The sequence below is a fragment of the Cavia porcellus genome, unplaced genomic scaffold, assembly GCF_034190915.1.
Source record: "Cavia porcellus strain 051 isolate PalLab524CR breed Dunkin Hartley unplaced genomic scaffold, mCavPor4.1 scaffold_24, whole genome shotgun sequence".
Lineage (NCBI taxonomy): Eukaryota > Metazoa > Chordata > Mammalia > Rodentia > Caviidae > Cavia > Cavia porcellus.
In genome coordinates this window covers 25,304,761-25,325,162 of record NW_026947507.1, presented here as the reverse complement: position 1 = coordinate 25,325,162, position 20,402 = coordinate 25,304,761, and the positions used below count along the sequence as shown (strand labels likewise).

The 20,402-nt window shown below is 38.9% G+C and overlaps 1 protein-coding gene across 5 annotated transcripts in view; it reads right to left on the bottom strand.

Annotated features, from left to right (window-relative positions):
* Positions 1 to 249: 249 nt before the first annotated feature.
* Mfap3l (microfibril associated protein 3 like) overlaps positions 250 to 20,402 on the bottom strand; it is a 42,227-nt gene continuing 22,074 nt past the window's right edge. For 3 of the 5 annotated variants that reach the window (XM_063234755.1, XM_003469133.4, XM_063234756.1), the window contains 2 exons: positions 17,716 to 18,142; positions 250 to 5,952 (listed from right to left, as the gene is read on the bottom strand). In XM_063234755.1, coding sequence (XP_063090825.1) covers positions 5,021 to 5,952; positions 17,716 to 18,142 — 1,359 coding nt within the window. In that variant the 3' untranslated portion in view covers positions 250 to 5,020. The other 2 variants (XM_063234757.1, XM_013151675.3) reach the window with 2 other exon arrangements.

Genomic DNA, 20,402 nt, shown 5'->3' with positions numbered 1-20,402 from the left:
GTAGTACCATGCCCAGTGCTAAAAGGTATTTCTTGATACAGATAAAAGTAAATTGTTCTAAAAGTTATCAGGCTAAAATTAAAGCTTTAAAGTTAGAATAAAATTTTGTGGTTTCATATAAAATTATTGTCTTTTCCCAAAAAATGCTTCGGATGCCAAATGGAGAAATAAGAACTGAGTACAATTTTCATGTAACTGGGAAGATCACAATTCCATGCTCTCTGGGTAGGATGTGACACACATTCCACATACCTGTGCAAAATCTTTATTTAAGCAACAATCAAAATACAGGATGGATTGCATGTGTTTTTGTTTTTTTTTGTTACAGCAATGTCAACTTATATATTAGTCATTTGTTTACATTTTTAAATTATTTTTAGAAAGTGAACATTATACAGTTCACCAAATCAATAGATTGACATTTTGGCCCAGATACACTTTCATCATATTTTGCAGTTTAACAAAGGATATTAAGAACTACTGAAATATAGGAGACCAAACATAAATATACACATCTTTGACCCTAACTCACTGTTAGTGGGTCTGTGATGTCAAAAAGATACACATGGAGACACTTATGATTGGTTAAATAAAAATAATTTATGCAGGATATTCTTAGAACTATTTACTATTTTTATATTCTCTAGCTTTGATTTTGATTGTAGTATTTTTAGTATTATCCCCTTTATAAATTCCATCTCTAAAAAAATCTTGTAAGGAGTATCATCATCTTTACATAACATTTCCCTCTGTACCAGAAAAAACAAAAACAAAAACAAAAACATAGTCCTTTGGAAAATACAAAAAGCAATTCATTCTATTTGATTATTTTCTTCACAATTGATTTGTTTAATCCAAACCTGTTAACCATTAAAGAAACCATACAAAAGTTATTAGGAAAATGAACTTTGTTATCTACTGAAGAGTATTTAATTGAATAGCTCCATGTAAAATTGACCAGTCTCTTGAAAATTAAAGGTACTCAAAATATACGTGTGACTATGCACTAAGGTTTGGTAGATAATTAAAGAATACCAGCAAGCAAGAATGGAAACAGGAATTACTTTAGAAACTGCCAAAGGACTGTGGGAAGATAGGTAAAGGAAAATAATCTGAATCGTGCTGAGAAATGAAGTATGTGAAACATTAATGCTTCATTTCTTACCAAAACACTTGAAGGAAATTCCCAGTTATCAGAACCATAGTGGCCACTGTTGTTAGAGTTCTAGCACTGACACAATGTATACTCAAGTGATATAATTATAGGTAACTGATTTGCCTTCCTAAAATACTTCCTCCTTCCTAAAATACTTCTGGTGGCTAGGACGGTGTTTACATAGTCAAGCTGATCTGTGTTGGATATAGATGTGTAGTGTGTGTTGCTTCAAAAACATACAAATATTCTGTGTGCATTACATTTTCTCCATGTGCCCAGAGCCAAGCAGACTGTACATCAACAGTGAGTAACAATCCAAGCAGTACATTGAAAACATGTTATAGGCTGTTAAAATGATACATAGCCATAGTCAAATTCATCCTCTCTTCTGTCAAGTTGTTTTCTTGTTTTTTCACATTTTCCCTTCAAAAGCAAGTCTAAGCAGCATGGACTTGTACAATTAAAAAATGAAACAAAAGAGTTAAAGAAAGGAAACAGATTTTTGAATCTATTGTGTGGGATGTCAGGCCTTTTAGCCTTAACTGTTACAAAGCAATGCTCATAAGCATCCAAGATATTCTGGATATAATGACATGGCACAATACTGCTTAAGATAGCTAAGAACATTCATATTTTAGAGCAGTTTCTTTATGTCATATATTACATATATTACATTTGGTTCCTAGAGATTTTAGTCAAGTATTGGTATTTTTTTATCCAGTATGATATACAAAAAGATGAGAATAGCAGATGTGTCCTAAAGATATGAAAATATAATTTCTAAAACAAAAACATTATAAATTACATAGATTTTCCATATAAAATTCTCTTTTATCCCACATTTAGAATAAATACCATTCAAGGTTATAGATAATCTAATGAATTAAATATGCACAATATGAATCATTTTAATAATTTCAAGAAAAAAATTGCTAGCAGTATGACTGGGATCACTCAGGAAACAAAATTTTAAGAATGACTACATATGCCCCGAAGGACATGGTTTGGGATTTAGCATTAAACTTTTAAAAACTGCCCAAATGAGCTCAATATACATGAATGCGTGTACACAAACACACAGCCACAGTTCTATGAACTTCTAAGAAGATAAACAGTTCACTTTAGTTTTGAAAAATTGCCTGAAAATCATGAGGTCTTCTACATTTCACATTCTAGCAGGAGGGGCTCTCTCATTTTATAAAGAAGCTGTAGTATGGATAGGAAGAATTTCTAGAAGGAAGAATTCCCAGTACAAGCCAAGCTCCCTCTATAGGTTGGCTATTATTATATCAAAAGCATTCTGATGTCTTAAAGAGTTTTAAAAATCTACATGATCTCTATCTAAAGAAGCAAAGCCAGTCTGGATACATTCTTTGGTCACATATTTTAGCTCTTGCTTTATGTGAAATCAACCCAGTTTTAGTTTATTGTCCCGAGTCAATCTCTACATGGAATGGATGCTTTCTGTAGTTTCTACGTGGAAATCTGCACAGGGTTTGGGTGGGAAGAGAACTGAATAGAACACAGAATCACAAAACAAGCTTTGTTAGTTCTTGTTGTTGCTTTGGGCAAAAAATCAAAGGTATGAATTTGTTAATGTCTGTAATAATTGGAAATTTTTTATAAGAACAAAAAATAGAACTTTTTGCAGGCTAAATACATAAAACCTGAGTCCAGAGAGCCCAACAGACGTCATGGTTTTTCTCACAGCTACTAATTTCTTAGATACTTGTAGCTGGACATCAACAATTAATTCCTTTTAAAAGGATGTCTGGTCAAAGTCCTTGTCTTGTCAGATTTGCCTATAAGTCCACTAAAGTGACTTCTCGTATATGTGCTGCTAAAACAAGCACTCAGTCATTTCTAAAGCCACGCCCACTGCCCTCCGTGACACAGCCAGACACATTTGCTATAAAGTTTGGATCATAAAAGCACCCAATATCATGTATCCATTTTTTTGCTTCTGATTTTGCTTGTCTTATGCAATAGAGGCTATCATGGACCACAAACTTTCCATAAAACTGTAATTGTTTGAGCCTGACAGGCTCCTATGGACCATTAAGTACTGCCTGCATATTTTAAAAATGAGAGAGATTAAGCCCCAGGTGGGAGCTGTGTGAGGTCACTTTGCCAGATGGTGACCAGAGGGGCAGTAACGATCTGGGTCATTTCTCTCATTACTAACATGGACTGTGTAACCTCTGACATGATAACCTATTAGGCTCACCACACTTGATGTGCTCATGACCCTGATAAGTACTTTAAAGTTATGGTCTCCCTTGCTTATAAATGAAAATGAATCAACACTCAATTATAGAGGTGGTCCTAATCATTTTTTGGAAAGAGGAGGAGCAGTTCCACAATTGATTTAAAATGCTATGATTTTTCAAAACTGACCCTTTCTGAGCAAGTAATGCAACATATAAATGTTTGGGGGGAACCAACAGATGAAAGCAAAAATCTGTACAGTCATTGTTGAAAAGAGCAATGATGTTAATGTTGGCTTTGTTCTCTGAGAAAGAGCTGGCACTCAGCACTCATTTAGTTTGCTCCCTCTCACGGATAGAGAAACTAAGGGCCAGAGTAGCCCAAAGCCCGACAGCTGGTGATTGGCACAGGCAGGTAAGTATTAAACCTCTGGATGACTGGGTTTAGTTTTGCCTTCTTTCCATAATATCATGCTGCCTTGCTGCATTTTTGTGGAACTGAATAATTCAGTAATTTTGACATAAAATTTGATGGCAAAATTCTCTGTGCACTACCCTGACTTTTTTACACTCCCTTTCAAAAGCTAACAAATCAGCAACATGGTTTACAAAACTGGCCTTGTTTATATTCTCCACAGACCCTTCTATTTGCTGCTTTGTATCAAGTGTGGCAGCAGATGGTGTCTGTAACTGCTTCTGGGAAGCCAATATCCTACAGCCTATAGGAATTCATTGAATGCCTGTCTTTGGAAACAATACATTTTCAGTCTTTGTTTAGTGGATGATGTTACTTAAATGCAAACAGCAGTTTTCATGAAGAGTGTGTACAATTATCCTTTTACAATCTCCCTCCACACCTTGGTTGAGCTTACTGAGAGGCTCTCAGAATTGGACAGGTAAACACATTTTTATTTCATTATTAAAGTGCTATTCTAGGGCAAAGGTTTTCTCAGTTTCACAACAGCAGCTTCACTGAAAATAAAAAAAAGAAAGCAATGTATGCCTGGGAAATGAAAAAAAATAATGAGCATAGTAACTACTTTGGAGCATTACAAATGACTTGTAGATATCAGTTCTGAAACTGGTGACTGATACCAAAGCCTCTGAGGTAAATGTTCTAGGGGGAAAATAAGGACAAAAGTGGAAAAGGGGATTCAATCAGAAAGAGCAAATTAGGGTTAATATAATAACTACGTTATAAAGAAACAGTGGAAGTAATTAAAGAAGAAAGTGCAGCAAACCCATATACGTGCATTTGCTATTATAGCAGACTTACAATTTTTAAAAGGAAAAGCAATACAGTATGCATTGGACAGGGCTCTTGAGCTCAGAATATCTTACAGTAGTGTACTCTTTACCAAAGCGGCATCACCAATGAAGGGATTTGGCAGATAATGGCCTCTAAAATTCATATCACAAGGACAGACACCTTCTGTCCAATATCAGTTCTGCACCCTGATGTTTCTTACATCCTTTTCTACTGAGGAGATGCCAGTCGCATAAGCTGCGCGCAGGTATGTTTCCTTTTCAAACAGCATTATTCCTACCTACGGGATGAGAGTCTCCTGGTAAGGCTTAGCGGCAAGTGCGTACTACATCTGTATTACAATGAGCAGCCCCTGGTTTTCTTGATATGCATAGCTTTTCGGAGTGAATATTAGACATGGCTTTCATAAATAATGCAGGTGTTTTTGTCGCATGTCACTGCTGGCTCCATCATTTCCAAGTGAGCTGGTGGAGGTCCTCGATCTGATACCTCTACAGGCGATGGCTCCTCAGAGGTCAGCTCCGTGGATGTTATGTCTGTAGAAGGCTCTGCAGTTTCTGGAGACTGACCAGCCGATGGTTCTGTCTCCTCTTCATCTTTGACTTCAAATTGTGCACCTTCTTTGTCATCCACGTGATCTTTTTTGGACTGGGGGTGAACAGACACCTTGATGGCGATCTGCTGAGGCTGTTCTTGCAGTGATGAGGCATCCGAGTCAGCTGTGGAAGAGTCACTTCGCTTCAGAGAGTTGGGGATGGTGTACACCTCATCCCTGTCTGCAGCCTCCTGGCCTTCTGGGGTATGCCTTACAAAATTCTGCCCCTGTTCCTCCAGCCCGACTACTTCCATGATTTCCTCCATGATAGTCCTGCAGTTCATGATGAGAGGAGGCAGAGGCACACTCCTCGCAAGCTCCTCAATATAACGGGCAAATTCCATGGTTTTGAACTGGGTGACTTTGGCAAGCTCTAGAGTTTTGGCTGAGGTGATGATGGGGATCCGCTTGGCAATCTCGAAGGCCTTTTGCAGCTTCTCGGCACCTTCTGTCCTAAAGAACTCATTGATGGCTTTCTCAGTCTTCTTCAGATGGCTGCTCATCATACACAAGCGGGTGATGTTGAGGACCATGACGATGGTGAAGGCCACGAGGCAGACCACCATGTAGTAGACGCCCATGTCTCCAGAGGTAAAGATGACTCTCAGGGTCACCGTGTTGTTCACAGCGCCATAGATGTTAGAGGCCACACACGTGTATTTACCTCGGTCTGAGAAGGACACCTTGGTGATGTTCAGGAGGCCACCGTCCAGCATTTGCCACTTTCCTGTCAGGAGGGAGAGAAGAAAATTCAGCTAAGGATGTTCAAGACCCTTTACTACAGACTTACACATTTCTAAAAAGATCCACCAAGAATGATGAACATTTACAAGCACTTATGTGTCAGTGGCACATATTAATTAATCTCCACTGTAACTCCGTGAAGTAATATTGATGCCAGCCCCACATCATCAGGTAAAGAACACTGAGGCGTGGCTAAGCAACCTTTCCAAAGCTACTTGTTTGGAAGTAATAAAACTAGAACGTGAACTGGTGCTTAAGAATGTACTTTTTTTTTTCTTCATATTTTCCATGCTGAGCACTGAACCCAGGGCCTCATCCATACCAGGCAAGTGCTCTACCCTTGAGCTACATTCCTAGTCACAAGGCTATACTCTTAACCACCAAACTGTATTGCATAACTTGCATCCTACCGGAAAATGGAGAAATAATCTGAAAAATGCTGCTCTTACGAAAGAACTCCTAGATTGCAGAATCTGATTTTCTAGCCTGTCTGCGAGCATGGCTCTCAGAATATAAAGTATTTTAGATTTAACATAACTTTTGTAGTGAATGAATTGCAATTGTTTACCTGGCTTCTCATAGTCGAGATTGGTGTTATGCTTTTATGACCTCTGGCTAATTAATACATAATTTATGTCATTAGTTTTGAGACTATAATGAATTATCTAAAGTTATAACCCAACAATGTGAAGAATAAGAGGCTTGGTATGAATGAGTATCAATTTGTTTTAGTCTGGCAAATAAATTAGGCCAATTGAGATGAAAATCAGTTTGACATGAAGGCAAATGCATTTGATGAATGTAATTCTTCTCCTCGCACTTTCCTGTCCTGGGAATGCGGTTCTGAATCCAGTGAAACTCTAGATTACTTCACAGCCTGTCTGTCTGTAGCTCAGAAGACCTCTGTAGAACATAGTGCTATGTTTGGTTTCAGGGTCTTGGCTCCAAGCCTTTCTAAAAATCCTACCTCCCTAGACTATCCCAATGTGTAAAGATACTCCGGCCAGGACTCCTGGGAGTTTTATAGAGCAGGCAGTTCTGTGTTTCTTGATAAAAGCACTTTAATTTCCTGAGACAATCAGAGAAGCCTCTCCCAAGTCCTGGGACAATGAAACATGTAGTTTTTTTTTTTTCTTTTTAAATTATTACTGCATTTTATTTTACTTGTTTCTTCCCCTTCTGGCAGTGGCTTTTACTTCTAATGAATAGCCTGATGTTCCCCACATGGGCATGCTTTAAAAGAAAAAAAATCTCCCAAGTACAGAACTGGGCAGGGTCACAGTATACTACGGAATGAGCAACAGAGGGCCTGCTTTATTCTAGTGCCTTCTGCATCAAGGGACAATCTTAAGGCTAATGTACCAATGAGTACCAGCCTGGGGCCTATGTTTCCTCACATTTACTGGCTGTGGTGAATTTGGCAGGAGGCCTCTCTGTAGATCCTGTCATATTACTTTGCCTTCTGAAAGAACATCTGTGCAGAAGGTTCCTTCCTTGTGTCCCTGAATAACCCTTTTCTAACAGTTTAACCAGTGTGTTTCCCCCATGAGTAGAAAAACTGGTCAGAAAGTTTAGTGACTTTTCAGTTTTTTATGAATGTGTATAAAGACAAAGCGAGCACCTGGCCTGTGATAGTCTCTCATTTTGGCGAGACATGAGTAAGGATTCCATTTCTGTCATTTCTTTAGCTGTAGTCTTATATGAACATACAATGTTCTGAGGCCAAGGTAACTGCATTATCAATTTATTCTCTTACAAGCTGCATGTTTTATAAAGTAGACTACAGTTGACATGGGGGAAAATACCCATGGCTGGTGGAAAGCTTATTTACTAAAGAAGGTATTAGATTCCACCGCTTAACTATCGAGATCATGACAAATACAGATACATATATTATGGTCCTAAAACAGTTATTATCAACACCCTGGTTAAATGACTAAAATCACAGTCCTTTGACAGCAATTTCCTGTTTCCATCTTGGACAAGGATATCAAAACATCTCTTTTACCAGATTCTTCTTTAAAAATTCATTATTTTATGGATTGAGGTCATATTAATGCCACTTAGAATTCTGCTCATGTGTAATATAGTGAAACAAGTATGTGACTTGGATTAAATATTCTACAGTGAGATCACAAAGCAATTCCAAGATGTTGGCAATCAAGATACCAATACCAGTGCGTGCATGCATACACACACACACACACACACACACACACACACACACACACTTTCTCTTAGCCTGTACATTCATTGCTTTCTAAGAATGAAAGTTCCAAAACTTCCTCTCCACCTCAGCTTCCCCTCTGATTAATGAAAAACATATTTCTGTATGGTCTACCAAAAACACAGAACTCTGAAAATTAGAAAGAGGCACAGATTTCATTTAGGGTCTTTAGTCACCAAGTAGGTCTAGCCTGAAACAGGACCTCCAGATATTACCTGCCCAGCTGGGAACATCTTGAGTACATTTGCTTCAGTCTATTAATACCTGGTCATGAATCTCATTCTGAAGGGGTCTTGACTTTGGCTGGCAGTAAGAAACTGAAAGATACAAAATCACCCACGATGACTGTCACAGGAAGTCTTCTGTGCTAAGCACAGGAGGCAGGTATACACAGTGCTGTTCCTGAGAAGTTTAAACTGTAATTGAGTGGGAATGTCAAAGCTTGGCTTTGAAATTTCATGAATCTGCATCACTTTGGTACAAATAAAAAGCTGAAGTGTTAGTAGCTGATGCCAAGTCAGTTCTACACGCAATGATTTTGAGGACAATAAACAAGGCAAATGTTCCACCGACTTTCTGGATGTAATTAAAGCATGTGTAAAGTGTTTCCCTCACATTTTATGCTACCTCCCTTGTTCATTCCATGCCTGGCTCAGATTATACCACCTCCTGGGCTTCCTTTCCTCCATACCGTCTTTCCAGTGGTGTCCTGGAAGATGATACACATGCCTGAGAATGTAGACTAAAATACTGACATGAATTATTGCAAAACTGGAGATCACAGTCTTCCCCCAGAAACTCCAGGCATGGGAGTCGTGTGTGAAAGTCTCCCACATGTGAATGTAAGTGCGGTGGTGACAATCTCTTCTTTGCAAAGAGAAAAGCTAACAGATGTTGTTTTTTGAGCTACACCGCACTGTGTGTGCTCCGCTGCACAACAAAGCTGACATTTTTAGAAGGGCAGTGATCTTTTTTATCTTGCTCCCTCATTCAGCCATCAGATATCATTGAACAAATTGTCTGTATACCAGGCTCCCCGCTAGATGATGAGAATACAAAGATGAGTAACATATGATTCCTGACTTCGAAAATCATGCAGTCCCAACAGAGAAACCAGATTCCAGCAGACAGCCCCAGTACTGTGGCAAGTTCAATGCTATGTGGGAGGGGTGGAAGAGGAAAGGGCTTCTTAGCAGAGGGCAGTACTAAGCCAGGCTGGGAGTGGGGTTCCAGGAAGGAAGAGAAATGGGAGTCAAAGATAAGGATTTATAAGGCCAGAGGGGGACGGTGGAGGAAAAGAACATGGAGTGGGAGGGACAGACGGACAAACAGACAGACTTTACAGATCCTGTACTACTGGAGCTGACAAACCATGCAGAAAACCAAGCAGAACTGCTGGAGACCAGGCTGGAAAGGAATCCAGAGCCAGACTTCAGGAGACTCAAGACTTGCAAGAGCTTTCTATTTCTCCTGTGGGAAAATGACTTTACCAGACTGATCCGCTTTAGTCCATGGCTTAGCGGACAAAGGCCCTCTGACTGGCTTCCTTTGCTTGAAAGGCTCTTCTTCCTCCCCAGGCCAAGTGCCCTTCCTGATACATTCTTAGGTTAGTTCAGACCTTACCTTGCATCTCACCTCATACTCTGACAAAGTTGTCTCTAGTCCCTGATCACATCAGGGAAGAGAACCTGAAAGTCTGGAAGCTGAGGTAGCTAAGCATGGGAATTTTAAAAATGAGGAAGCTGGAGAAAAGTGGAGAAAAGACTACCGGAACAAATGAGTGGCCACTTGAAAAATAAATAAACAAAGATATATGCCTATTTTATGCAATACATGCAAATAAATTCCAAGTACCCTGAATATACAAATGTAAAAGCATAAAGTTATTAATAGAGAACAAAAGATATTTTTATAACCTTGGGATAGGAAAGCTTTTTTTTTAAAGCACTGTAAGAATCTCAGAAGCTGTAAGGAAAATGCTAATGGATTAGAGTTCCACCCAAATTAAGAATTTCTGCATATAAAATGTCCTACTACAGAAGAATTGAAAGAAAATGATTGGGAAAAATTATAGGTATCTGACACAGAGATGCTTCATGACTACAAAATATAAAGAATCCCCATGAATTAAGCAAGTCAAGACAAAAAATGCAAAAGAAAAAGCAGGAAAAGGATTATGAATAGGTAATTCATAAAAACAATGAGTGCAAATGGCATCAAAGTATATAAAATCATTAGTGATTAAACAAATTATAATTTTAAAGGGATTAAAGCAATGTTTTAAAGCATACTTTTCACCTACTAGATTGCCAAAACAAAAGAGAGGCAGGCACTGATTACACGTTCTGTTTCTGAGAATGCGGGGAAAGGATATTCCCACAACATACACGCAGGCTAGAGTTTATTAGGTCAAATTCTTAGAAGTTATTTTAAAGGCAGCCATTAAAATTTAAAATGAATGTAACCTATGACTCATTTTTGAACTTTTTGAAATTCACAAAATCAGAAAAGCTTAGACTGATGGGGAAATATTAATGAATGCAAGGAAATCAAAGTAATGATAAAAACCTTTTCAGAATAATATTTCTCCCTGGGGACATGGTTCCAGGGTTTTCCTCTCCTTTCAGCTGTCTCTGGGAAAGGCCATAGCTTTGTCCCATTCCAGGAAGGTGACTAACCTGGGACCACTGTGCTCAGCATGGTGATCTGTACACATTAAGGAATAAGGTCACACCAATCTATAGACCATGTCAAGGAGATCTACCAGCATCACAGGACTACAGATAAACTTCCAAGCAACAAGAAATTCTCTGGTATAGGGCTTACTGCGATTCAACATGGTACAAATATACGGCACCATCAGAACTATCACTTACTGTTGCATAGGAATGAGCAGCACCAACCCACTCTAGACCTGAAGGGTCACGTGGACAGTGAGGGTACAACCTACGAAGACCTTGTAATTAAAGCTTTTGCTAAACACCATGTCCACTAAAATCCAAAATCCTAAATCCTCCTGGCTCTGAGGATCACCGAAGCATTAAGAATTAACAGTACACCAAAATGCTAAGCTAGAACTTGTCACAAAGTACATATTTGAAGGAAAAAAATTCCTTTTTCTCAGATACCATTCTGTGATTCTGGAAACCAACTGATGCCTCATTTGTCTATATCCCCAATGAGTGGTGTAGACAGGTTAAAATTTGTTTGCAATTTTCTTTAGATACTCTTAAGCTCCACACACCTTTACTTTCCAACAAGGAGAGTCCAATCAGCCAAAACAAGAATGTTACTCTTTCGAAACCACTTAGATAAAAATATTCGGGTGGTGAGAGTTCCAATCCATGTTTATGCACACACAAATGGAACATCACTGGACTACTGCACTGAATCAACACTCTTTAAGTACACACAAAATGACAGTGCTTATGCCCATAAATGTAGCACATATTTTCCACTATGTGAAATACAGGCTACTGAAGAGAAGGGCTTCATGCATTTTTATAAAATATAATTGAAAACAAATTTAGCACTGCATGGCTGCACCTGTTACATGACTTCTGCAGGAGACAGATCCTTATAAAGACCACCAGCTTCAGGGCTCTTGTGCTCCTACCTCCATCCCCCAGTGCTCCTAAGAGACCTCTTCAGAGGTCTAGGGCAGCTCTGACCAGTTATTTCCTGCATCACGTGGAGCAAAGGTGACTTGGGATAATACAGGCTTAGCTCAGCTTGCAGCTTGGGAAGGGGTATGTGTGTGTGTGTGTGTGTGTGTGTGTGTGTGTGTGTGTGTGTGTGAGAGAGAGAGAGAGAGAGAGAGAGAGAGAGAGAGAGCAAGAGCGAGCAAGTGAGCAGATTTTGCTATTTAGAATAGGCAGTTCTGCTGTTTAATAGCATTAATATCCAAAAGAAAAGAATCTTCTGCCTTTTTATATTCTGGAAAAGGAAGTATCTAATCCTCTAGCTAATTTGATCTGGTAACTTAATTTTTAAAATAGTACCAAGTATGTAATTCCATATAGACTAACAGCAGTCTTTTTTTGCAAGCAGTTACAGGTGGTCTTCCAAAATAAGAGCACTTGATGCATTTACACTTTGTGCACATGAATAATTCTTACTGGGAATCTCAGCTGTCATCCTAACCTGACATGGATCTGGAAGGGTTTTCATTGCTATCACGGAAATTTCTCACATCCCGAGTAGAACACAGTACACTTAAGAAACACACAGAAGCTTACCAGGTTACCTTTTCATATGGTCTAATTTTGAAAAAAGAATCTAAGTACCATAAATTAAACCCTTTTTATGAGGAAATACATTATGGGTTCAAAAACTTGACTCAAAGATCTGCTTTGGAAGGTTTTGTTAGCAAGCCAAGGAGTGCTTATTTGGGTTGGAACAAAGTTTCACTTTGGTACTTGTCTTAGTCACTGTCTTCAGGCTGGGAAAAAAGACCCAATACCAAATGGCTCAGAGGAGGAGAGCTTTATTTTGGCTCATGGCTACAGTCCATAGTCTGCTGGCTTTAAGGCAGAAACAGGGAAGCAAGGGGTAGAACAGAGGAAAGACGTTTGCACCATGGTGCCCAGGGAGGGAGGGAGGGAGAAGGGAGGAGGTTTACACCTCAGGTGGTCAGGGACCACCTTAACCGCACATCCACTGTCAGTGGTAAACAGAGCACCCTCATGGTCTAATCAACTTCCAAACACATGAGGCTTTTGGGGACACCTCAGATCTCAACTGTTAACGATACTGGTATACTCTGGGCTGGATAAATCTGTGTTGAAGGGTTTTGTCTTGTCTATTGTAATCTGTTTGACAGCAACCCTAGAGTATACCCACCAGATTCCAGTAGCATACAGTAGCACTACATCCTCCTTTATGAAAATTAAAAGTGGCTCCAGAATTGACTATGTGGACTCCAAGGGATAGATTTCAGCTTAGAACTGCTGGGTTAGGCAGATATAGTTTATCCAGTGCATGATAAGCCTTATAATTTTCACATACTTTCTTTTTCAGGGGCAGAAGCATACTGGTTATTAAAGGGCCCAATGTATATAAAAGTGATTAAGTGAGGAAGGGAAAATCCCAAACTTGTTACCAAAGCATTCATAACATTACTTTGAAATTCTGAAATAGACTTAAAGGATATTAACTATTTTGTACTTACTAAATTTTTAAAGTAGAAAAATTGAGGTAGAGAATAAGATATTACTCAGAAAACTTCTGCTTTCTTTACAAAATACACTACATCAAGAAATACGGATTTTAGCATTTGAAATTTATTATTATGAGAAATAGTATGATATTAAGAATGTTAATAGTTTTCATTTACTGAGACCTTGGTATGTCTTAGATAATGTGCTAAGTATTTAACAGACAAGGTTTTTCAAGATTCACAACCCCATTTGGTAGTGGAAAAAAAAATGAACCTTCTCTATTTTACAGGTGAAAAACTGATTCACAAAAGACAAGGGACTTGCTCAGAGAACTAATGTAGTGTGAGTCTTCTGAATTTCCAAATATATACATTTATATTTACATAAATTTGGCTTAATGCATTTGGGTAAGTTTTTATTGAGAATACTTCATATACTAAATGACGAACCCGTTACAATATTTCACAATTGACATATGACTTCAAACTGATTTTAGAATTAACACCTGTAGGGGAGGGAGGTGATAATCTACAGTCTTAAGACTGGACTGTTGCCCCTTGGAGAACTAATTAAAAGGCATTTCATCATCAATTAAAAATTTATAAAGTAACAGAGTAATGTAAAGTAATGGGAAATTTTATAGTAATTCCATCACGCTAAAGCTTGAGCACTGTGACCATATTTATGCAGCTTAGCTCAGCTTACTCATGTGTGTATTTATTAGAGAAAACTCTTGACTGTTTTTGGTGACAAGATACAAGTGTATGGAAAACAAATCCATGCAAACGTCAGAAAACCTAATTTAAAGGAAGAATTGCAAACTTAATCTCTAAAAAGCAAGATATGCCAACAAGGGCCCAAACCAGTTGACTTTCTTGAAATTATCTGCTAAAGACACTAGTGTGAATTTAAATGGTTTAAAGGCACAGTAAGAAGTCAAAGCAAAAATATGTTGGGTAATTAGTACCTAAAATAAATGCCTCCCCATACTTACTTCCTGGTAACTATAATTTCAGCTCCCTCCTAGGAAAAGAAAAGCCTAAAATAGTTCATTTTGTGATTTGTGGTTATTTATGTTGTTTAAATTCTGTATTATATTTATGATATGGTTGATGGACCATCCCAAACAGGTTCTTTAGTAAATTACAAAAAAATTTTTTTTTCAGTTATAGATTTCCTATTAGCCTCTTCTGATCCTGTGGAATTCCCTGCCAAGGACCAGGGAAGCCAAGTAAACCAGCAGATCCTCCTGCTAACGGCAGAAAAACAGGACTATTCTTACTAAGTCCAGTGGGGCTGGCGTCAATAATAGCTATCTCATTTTTTCAGCATAAAACAAGAAATGGAATTGTTTCTTTCCAAGCTAGTCATAGCAAAGGACAGTGTGCTTTGAAAACAGCTCAGCAGATGTTTTGAATATCTTTGTGTCTACATGTGTGTGTGATACGTGCACACATACACTAAAGCACCAATCCTAACTGTCTAAACTTGAAGGGTGGTAGCTATGAACCATCCTCTATCCAGAGTTTTTTCCTGCATTGACTCAGGCTAGGTGAGGAGATGCTAGTTGGGTAGAAAAGGGAGAATCAATATCAGCTGGCCACTTCTAGCTGTGTAATATCCTGCCCGTTCACCTGCTTTCCTATCTATATATGTAGGAATTGCTAATAATCCATTGCCATGCTTTATGTAAGGATGAGAAATAACACATGAAACTTGATATGGGGCTTAATAAAGAGCGGTATTTGTTAATGAAGATTATCTTAATTTTGTTGGTTTGGTTTAATCAGCAGTCCTAGGATATTTAGGTAAGGTTTTAGAACACTAGAGGTGAACCTATGGCCTAAGTGCCACAGTGGGCTGTTTTTATCACTGAAAGCTCTAAAAGGTTTGCCATCACTATTATAGGATATTAGCATCAACTTTCATCCTCTATTTAACCATTTCTTTGTTGAGTTATAAATGAAACACTGCTCCATTTAAACTTGTAGCCTGCTGGTTTGAAAACTTAAATCTATGTCTATGTCATAAAATGGGCATTTCTTCCATCAGAAATGAAGTTAAAAACTATGCACTTTCTAATAGGCCAGGACAGCACTAGTATTTTATGATGAAGAAATCTCTCATCTCTATTTTCTGTGTACCGCTTGGTTGTTAGGTACAAGGCTTTGTCTATTATCCCATTTTACTTATGCTCTGACATTACATTATAATTACAATTTTACAAAAGCTGAGCTAGAACATCAAGTACTAGCATCATGAATTCTTTTTAAAAATTAAAAGTGTATCTTCTTTATGAGATTTAAAATAGTTAACAAATTTATCAGCAAGGCTGCTGGCTACAAACGAGGCATGAATGATGCATCCTGACAGAGTCATTCTCTGTACCAGGGGCTTTCAGACAGCTACCAGGAAACCTGCAGTTTACTGACAGGCTACTACTACAGACCACCTGAAGCATCTGCACACAAAAGACATAAAAATATGATGACTGTATATTCAACCCTCTCAATATACAGACAGAAATGGCAAAGTACAGCATCTACCTGCCATGACCAGTGCGTAGTTACAGAAACCATTTCAATTAAGCTACCAAGTATTTCCCATTTGGGACAATGCTCAAAATGTGATGAAATTGAGGCCTCAACACTATGCTATTCTCATGGTTTTATTCTTCATAGGACTCAGCAGTTCACAGCCCCAGACTCAGCTCTGTAATACCTGGGGATGACCTTTGCTTCAGGATCCATGTGAAAGATTCGGGTCTGGAGTGTGCATTCCCCTGAATTCAGCCACCCCGTTATTAGTAGCAGCTCACAGTCCTGCGGAAAGACTTGATAAGGTGCAGAGGCCTGAGTGTGTGTGTTACCATGGCTACTTCCCTCCCTTCACAAGTGTGACATCACATCCTTCTGGTTTTGAGTTGTGGATGAAGGAGCTGTAGGAATGAAACCAGTGTGGGCTAAGAAGTGGTGTTCTCTTACCTCTCCACTGTCAGGAGTGAAGTCTTCAGCCACTTAATTAGCAGCAGAATGGGGAGTAAATTCCAGTACAGGGGATTTGAATTAAGGTGTCCATAAAGTCCCTTCTAATTTATGGTCACAATAGTGTTACTTGGTGGGGAATGACTTCGTTTCTCCTAGGTTAAATACCCATATGATTTATAGCTTATAATGTTATGACTTAAGAGGGGAAGCTTTATTGTTCTGCATAGCCTTGGGGGCTAAGCTAGAGAACCATCAGTGACAGCTCTCCAGAGAACACCTACATCCCAGGCAGAAGACTTCCAGCAGCCACCACCATAGGGAACACTGTGAACCAGAAGTATGTAATTGTGAGAAAAATCCATTTACCGAAGTCCTAGGGAGTCATGGGGCATTAGCCTCTGTGTCTTTCAAAGCAATTAAGTTAAAAGGAGGGAAAGAGATTAGAAATGTAGGTTTTTCCTGAAGCAGAAACTCTTCTGGGGATTGTTGATTGGTTAAAGGGTTAAGGAACAGGGAGGGCAATGGGAAGGAAAGAACTCAGTAAGCGGCTACTTGAGAACAATGGTCTCTTTACTCCCCGCCCCCAGTGCCCTACTTGATCACACAGTAAAATGCTGGGAAAACAGATTAACTCCTTCGGCTAAGTCAGAACTTGGATGCACTTTTAGACAGTTACTTCTCATATTAAAACGAGAAGTGTACTGATCACCAATGTTCTGACACACACTCTGCCTGGAGTCTTTCCCTAAGGAAGCTCAGGGCTCAGGACTGTGATTCACACTTTTGCAGGAAACTCATTCATTACAAACCCTACTGCTTTCTCCTACTGCCCCTGTCATCTCTTACTCCTCCATCTGTTCTCCCTCTTGGCTGCAGTCTGGAAACTTCAGCTCTGTCTCTGGAGCACAGAATGATCCTAGCTGGGGGTTGAGAATCTGTGCAAAGACTTCTTTTAAAAAGGGTGGTGTTTAAATCTAAAGTGGGTGAATTAAACTGACATTTATGATAAACAACTGCTATACTGTTTATTTGAGTCATTTCCATGAGAGAAAACAAACTCTCTAATAAGCAGAACATATGCTTCTGGGAAAAACCATTTTACATTTGTCTCTGTAATATTCTGAACGTGTTATATTAGAAAACTCCAAGAGGCCTTTGAAAAGACTGTATGCCCTTTGTCTGCACAGTCAATGGCTAAAACAATGAATTAATTAGTACTTTGAATCCTTAATGATATATATTCTTTCTCTTGCCTTTGGGGGAAAAAGACAAAATTGAGATCTTTAAACGACTTTCATGAGAAGAAGAAACATTAAGGGTGCTGGTTCACAAGTCCCCCTTCATCTTACATTTGACACAACTTTGTAACCTACCTCCTCCTCTCTCCTTCTCATCCTCCTCTTCTTTCAGCAGTTTGCCAACAGAATTATACCACTTAAACTGTGGGTCAGGGATGCCATAAACACTGCAATTAATCAAGGCACTGTTCCCTTCCTTGACTATGATATGATCAGTTCTGGCAATGATTACAGGCACAGCGCCCAACACCACATCAGTGCCATTTAAAGTGCTGTTAGCCACACTCTTAGCATTTGCCAGAGTGGATGCTAGGATTAAAAAGGGCACAAAAGGTAGAAAGCACACAGTCAGATGGCTCTTCAACAGATCCATCTTCTTTGCTTGCTCTGTAAGGCAGCAGCTGGTTTGCCAATGGAATCTTCTATCCGACCACAAACCACTCAGAGCAGGCCATGGGACAAACCTGTCCTGGATCCATGGAGTTGGTGTTTGATTAAGACTCTGTTGAAAAACAAAAACCATCCATATGTAAGTATTAGCATTTATGCTTTAAAGATACTTTATAGCATTTTAGCAATCTGTTTACAATACCAACCCACACAAGTTCAGAAGGTCTTCCAATGTTAAATGACACTTTTGAAAAAAACATACCAGAACTTTGTTCATTTTTGCTACTAAATCATATAGCGCTTAGTAGGAACAAATATATTTCTCATTGTTAAACTGATGCCCCCTTACTGTATCGGGTTCAAAATTGATTTACTTCTTTTACTTAGCATTAAGTCTGTCTTCACTGTGGATAGCTTGAGTGCTCACTGGAACTGACCTTCACCTCTTTTCTTCTACAAAATGTGAATTCCAGTCTGTTTCATTGGTATTAGCTTGGGCTCGGCCAGAACTTGGAAGGACTTTTCCAGAATCAGTCTGGGATTCTTATAACTCCATGGTACCACTTCAAGGATATTTTTTTCTGCTACCTATGATCCTATGACCCCCACTGTGTCTGTCTTTATACACTATGGTATTATTTCTTGACTCCTGACCACTCACTGGTTTCCCTCATTTCCATCTTCATGTGCCTCCCAGAAGCTGGAGAGCATTGTCACGATGGTGAGGTGACATTTGAGTGGCTCAACTTCAGTGCCCAAGGATCTAACCTTAACCAATTTTTCCTCTCCTCTGTTTTATTAACTAACCCTATGGCTATACTCAGCTTCTAAATTCTAAATTCTGAAGTTCAGATAATTCTGAAGTTTTAAGTAAGCCACGTTAAATTTCAATCAACCATTCTTCAATATCTTACTTCCCTCACTGAGCTTTTTAACCCTTTTATATTTCCCAGACTTTCTATTTCCATCCCCACCTCCACCCTTTGATCTGCATGTTTTATATCTGTCTCAGTCTAGAGCCAATCACAAAAATTACAATCCCCAACATCCTCTCCCGTTGTCCCTGAGCCACATTTACTCTGCCAATAGATAACCTCCATCAAGCCAGTAATTTATTCCATACCCAGAGGGTGGTGCAGTATACTGGAGAGACTCATCTGATGACTCATTATTGCCAAAATGAAGGCTATCCTCCACCCCTCAGGGATTTCCGGCAAACTATTTACCAGTGCTCAATCAGTTCAGCGTCCTCTTTCTGTAAAGTTTACAGGCATCTTCAGCTTGCAGATCAACCATCTTAGCACAATGGTACTCCTACCTTCTCAAAACAAAACAAGAGAGACCACCTCTCTCCAGATAAGCCCTGAAGTATAAATTCTATCTGTTCATCTTCTCACTTTTTGGAAAGCATCCTGTATCTTATGTTCAATTCCTTACTACCATTTACTCCCCAAATTTCTACATTTCACCTGCTCCTTTCTGTAAAAGCTCTTGTTCAGAGCACCAATCATTTCCTGTTGCCTATTTTAGGGCCAGGGATAAAGTTCAGCAGCACAGCGCCTGCCTGGCAAGCACAAGGTCCGAGTTCTATTCCCAGAACCAAAGAAGAAAAAAACATTCCTATTTCCTGTTATCTATTTTTCTCTATCTCTTACCAAATGCTTATGGTGATTGATAGGATTAATGGTTCTTTCTCAAAACTCTCTTTCCCTAGTTTCTATACTCTTTCCTCCCTCTGCCCTTTTTTCCCACTCTTTAAAAATTAATTAAGTCCTATAGTTTGACTGTTGGTCCTCTTCTCTTTTTACACATAGCTCCTTCTAAGGTTTCCTCCTCCCATGCCTTCATTCCTACCTACAACCTAAGTAGTAACTCCCAAATCCATGTCCTCAGTTCTGACTCTTTCTTGAGTTTCAGAACCTGGATGTTGTGCAGACAACTTACATTTAACATTTCACAACCAAACTCTTTACTTGCAAAATACAACAGTTCTTGGATCCCTTATTTTAGCACAGAACACCACCATCTATGGAGGTAAGCGTGGGCATAGCCTTGATTCATATACTGGCCTACTCTCCCAGAACTTCAGTAGTACATGCTGTTGATTTTGCTTGTTAAATATTACTTAGATCTGTTTTATTTTTGTGATCTCATCTTACCAGAAATCGTGCAGCAGTCCTCTGCATGATCTGCCTGACTTCACTCTTTCTCTGAATCCTCATCCAATCCTTATAACCACTGGTACAGTAACAACTTCACGACTCAAACTATGGCACCATTCCTTTACTTAGCAACCTTTCATGTTTCCCCAATGTCTACATTGTGAAATCTGAATCCCTTACCTTTATGTTCGCTTAAAAAGTTTTACAAGA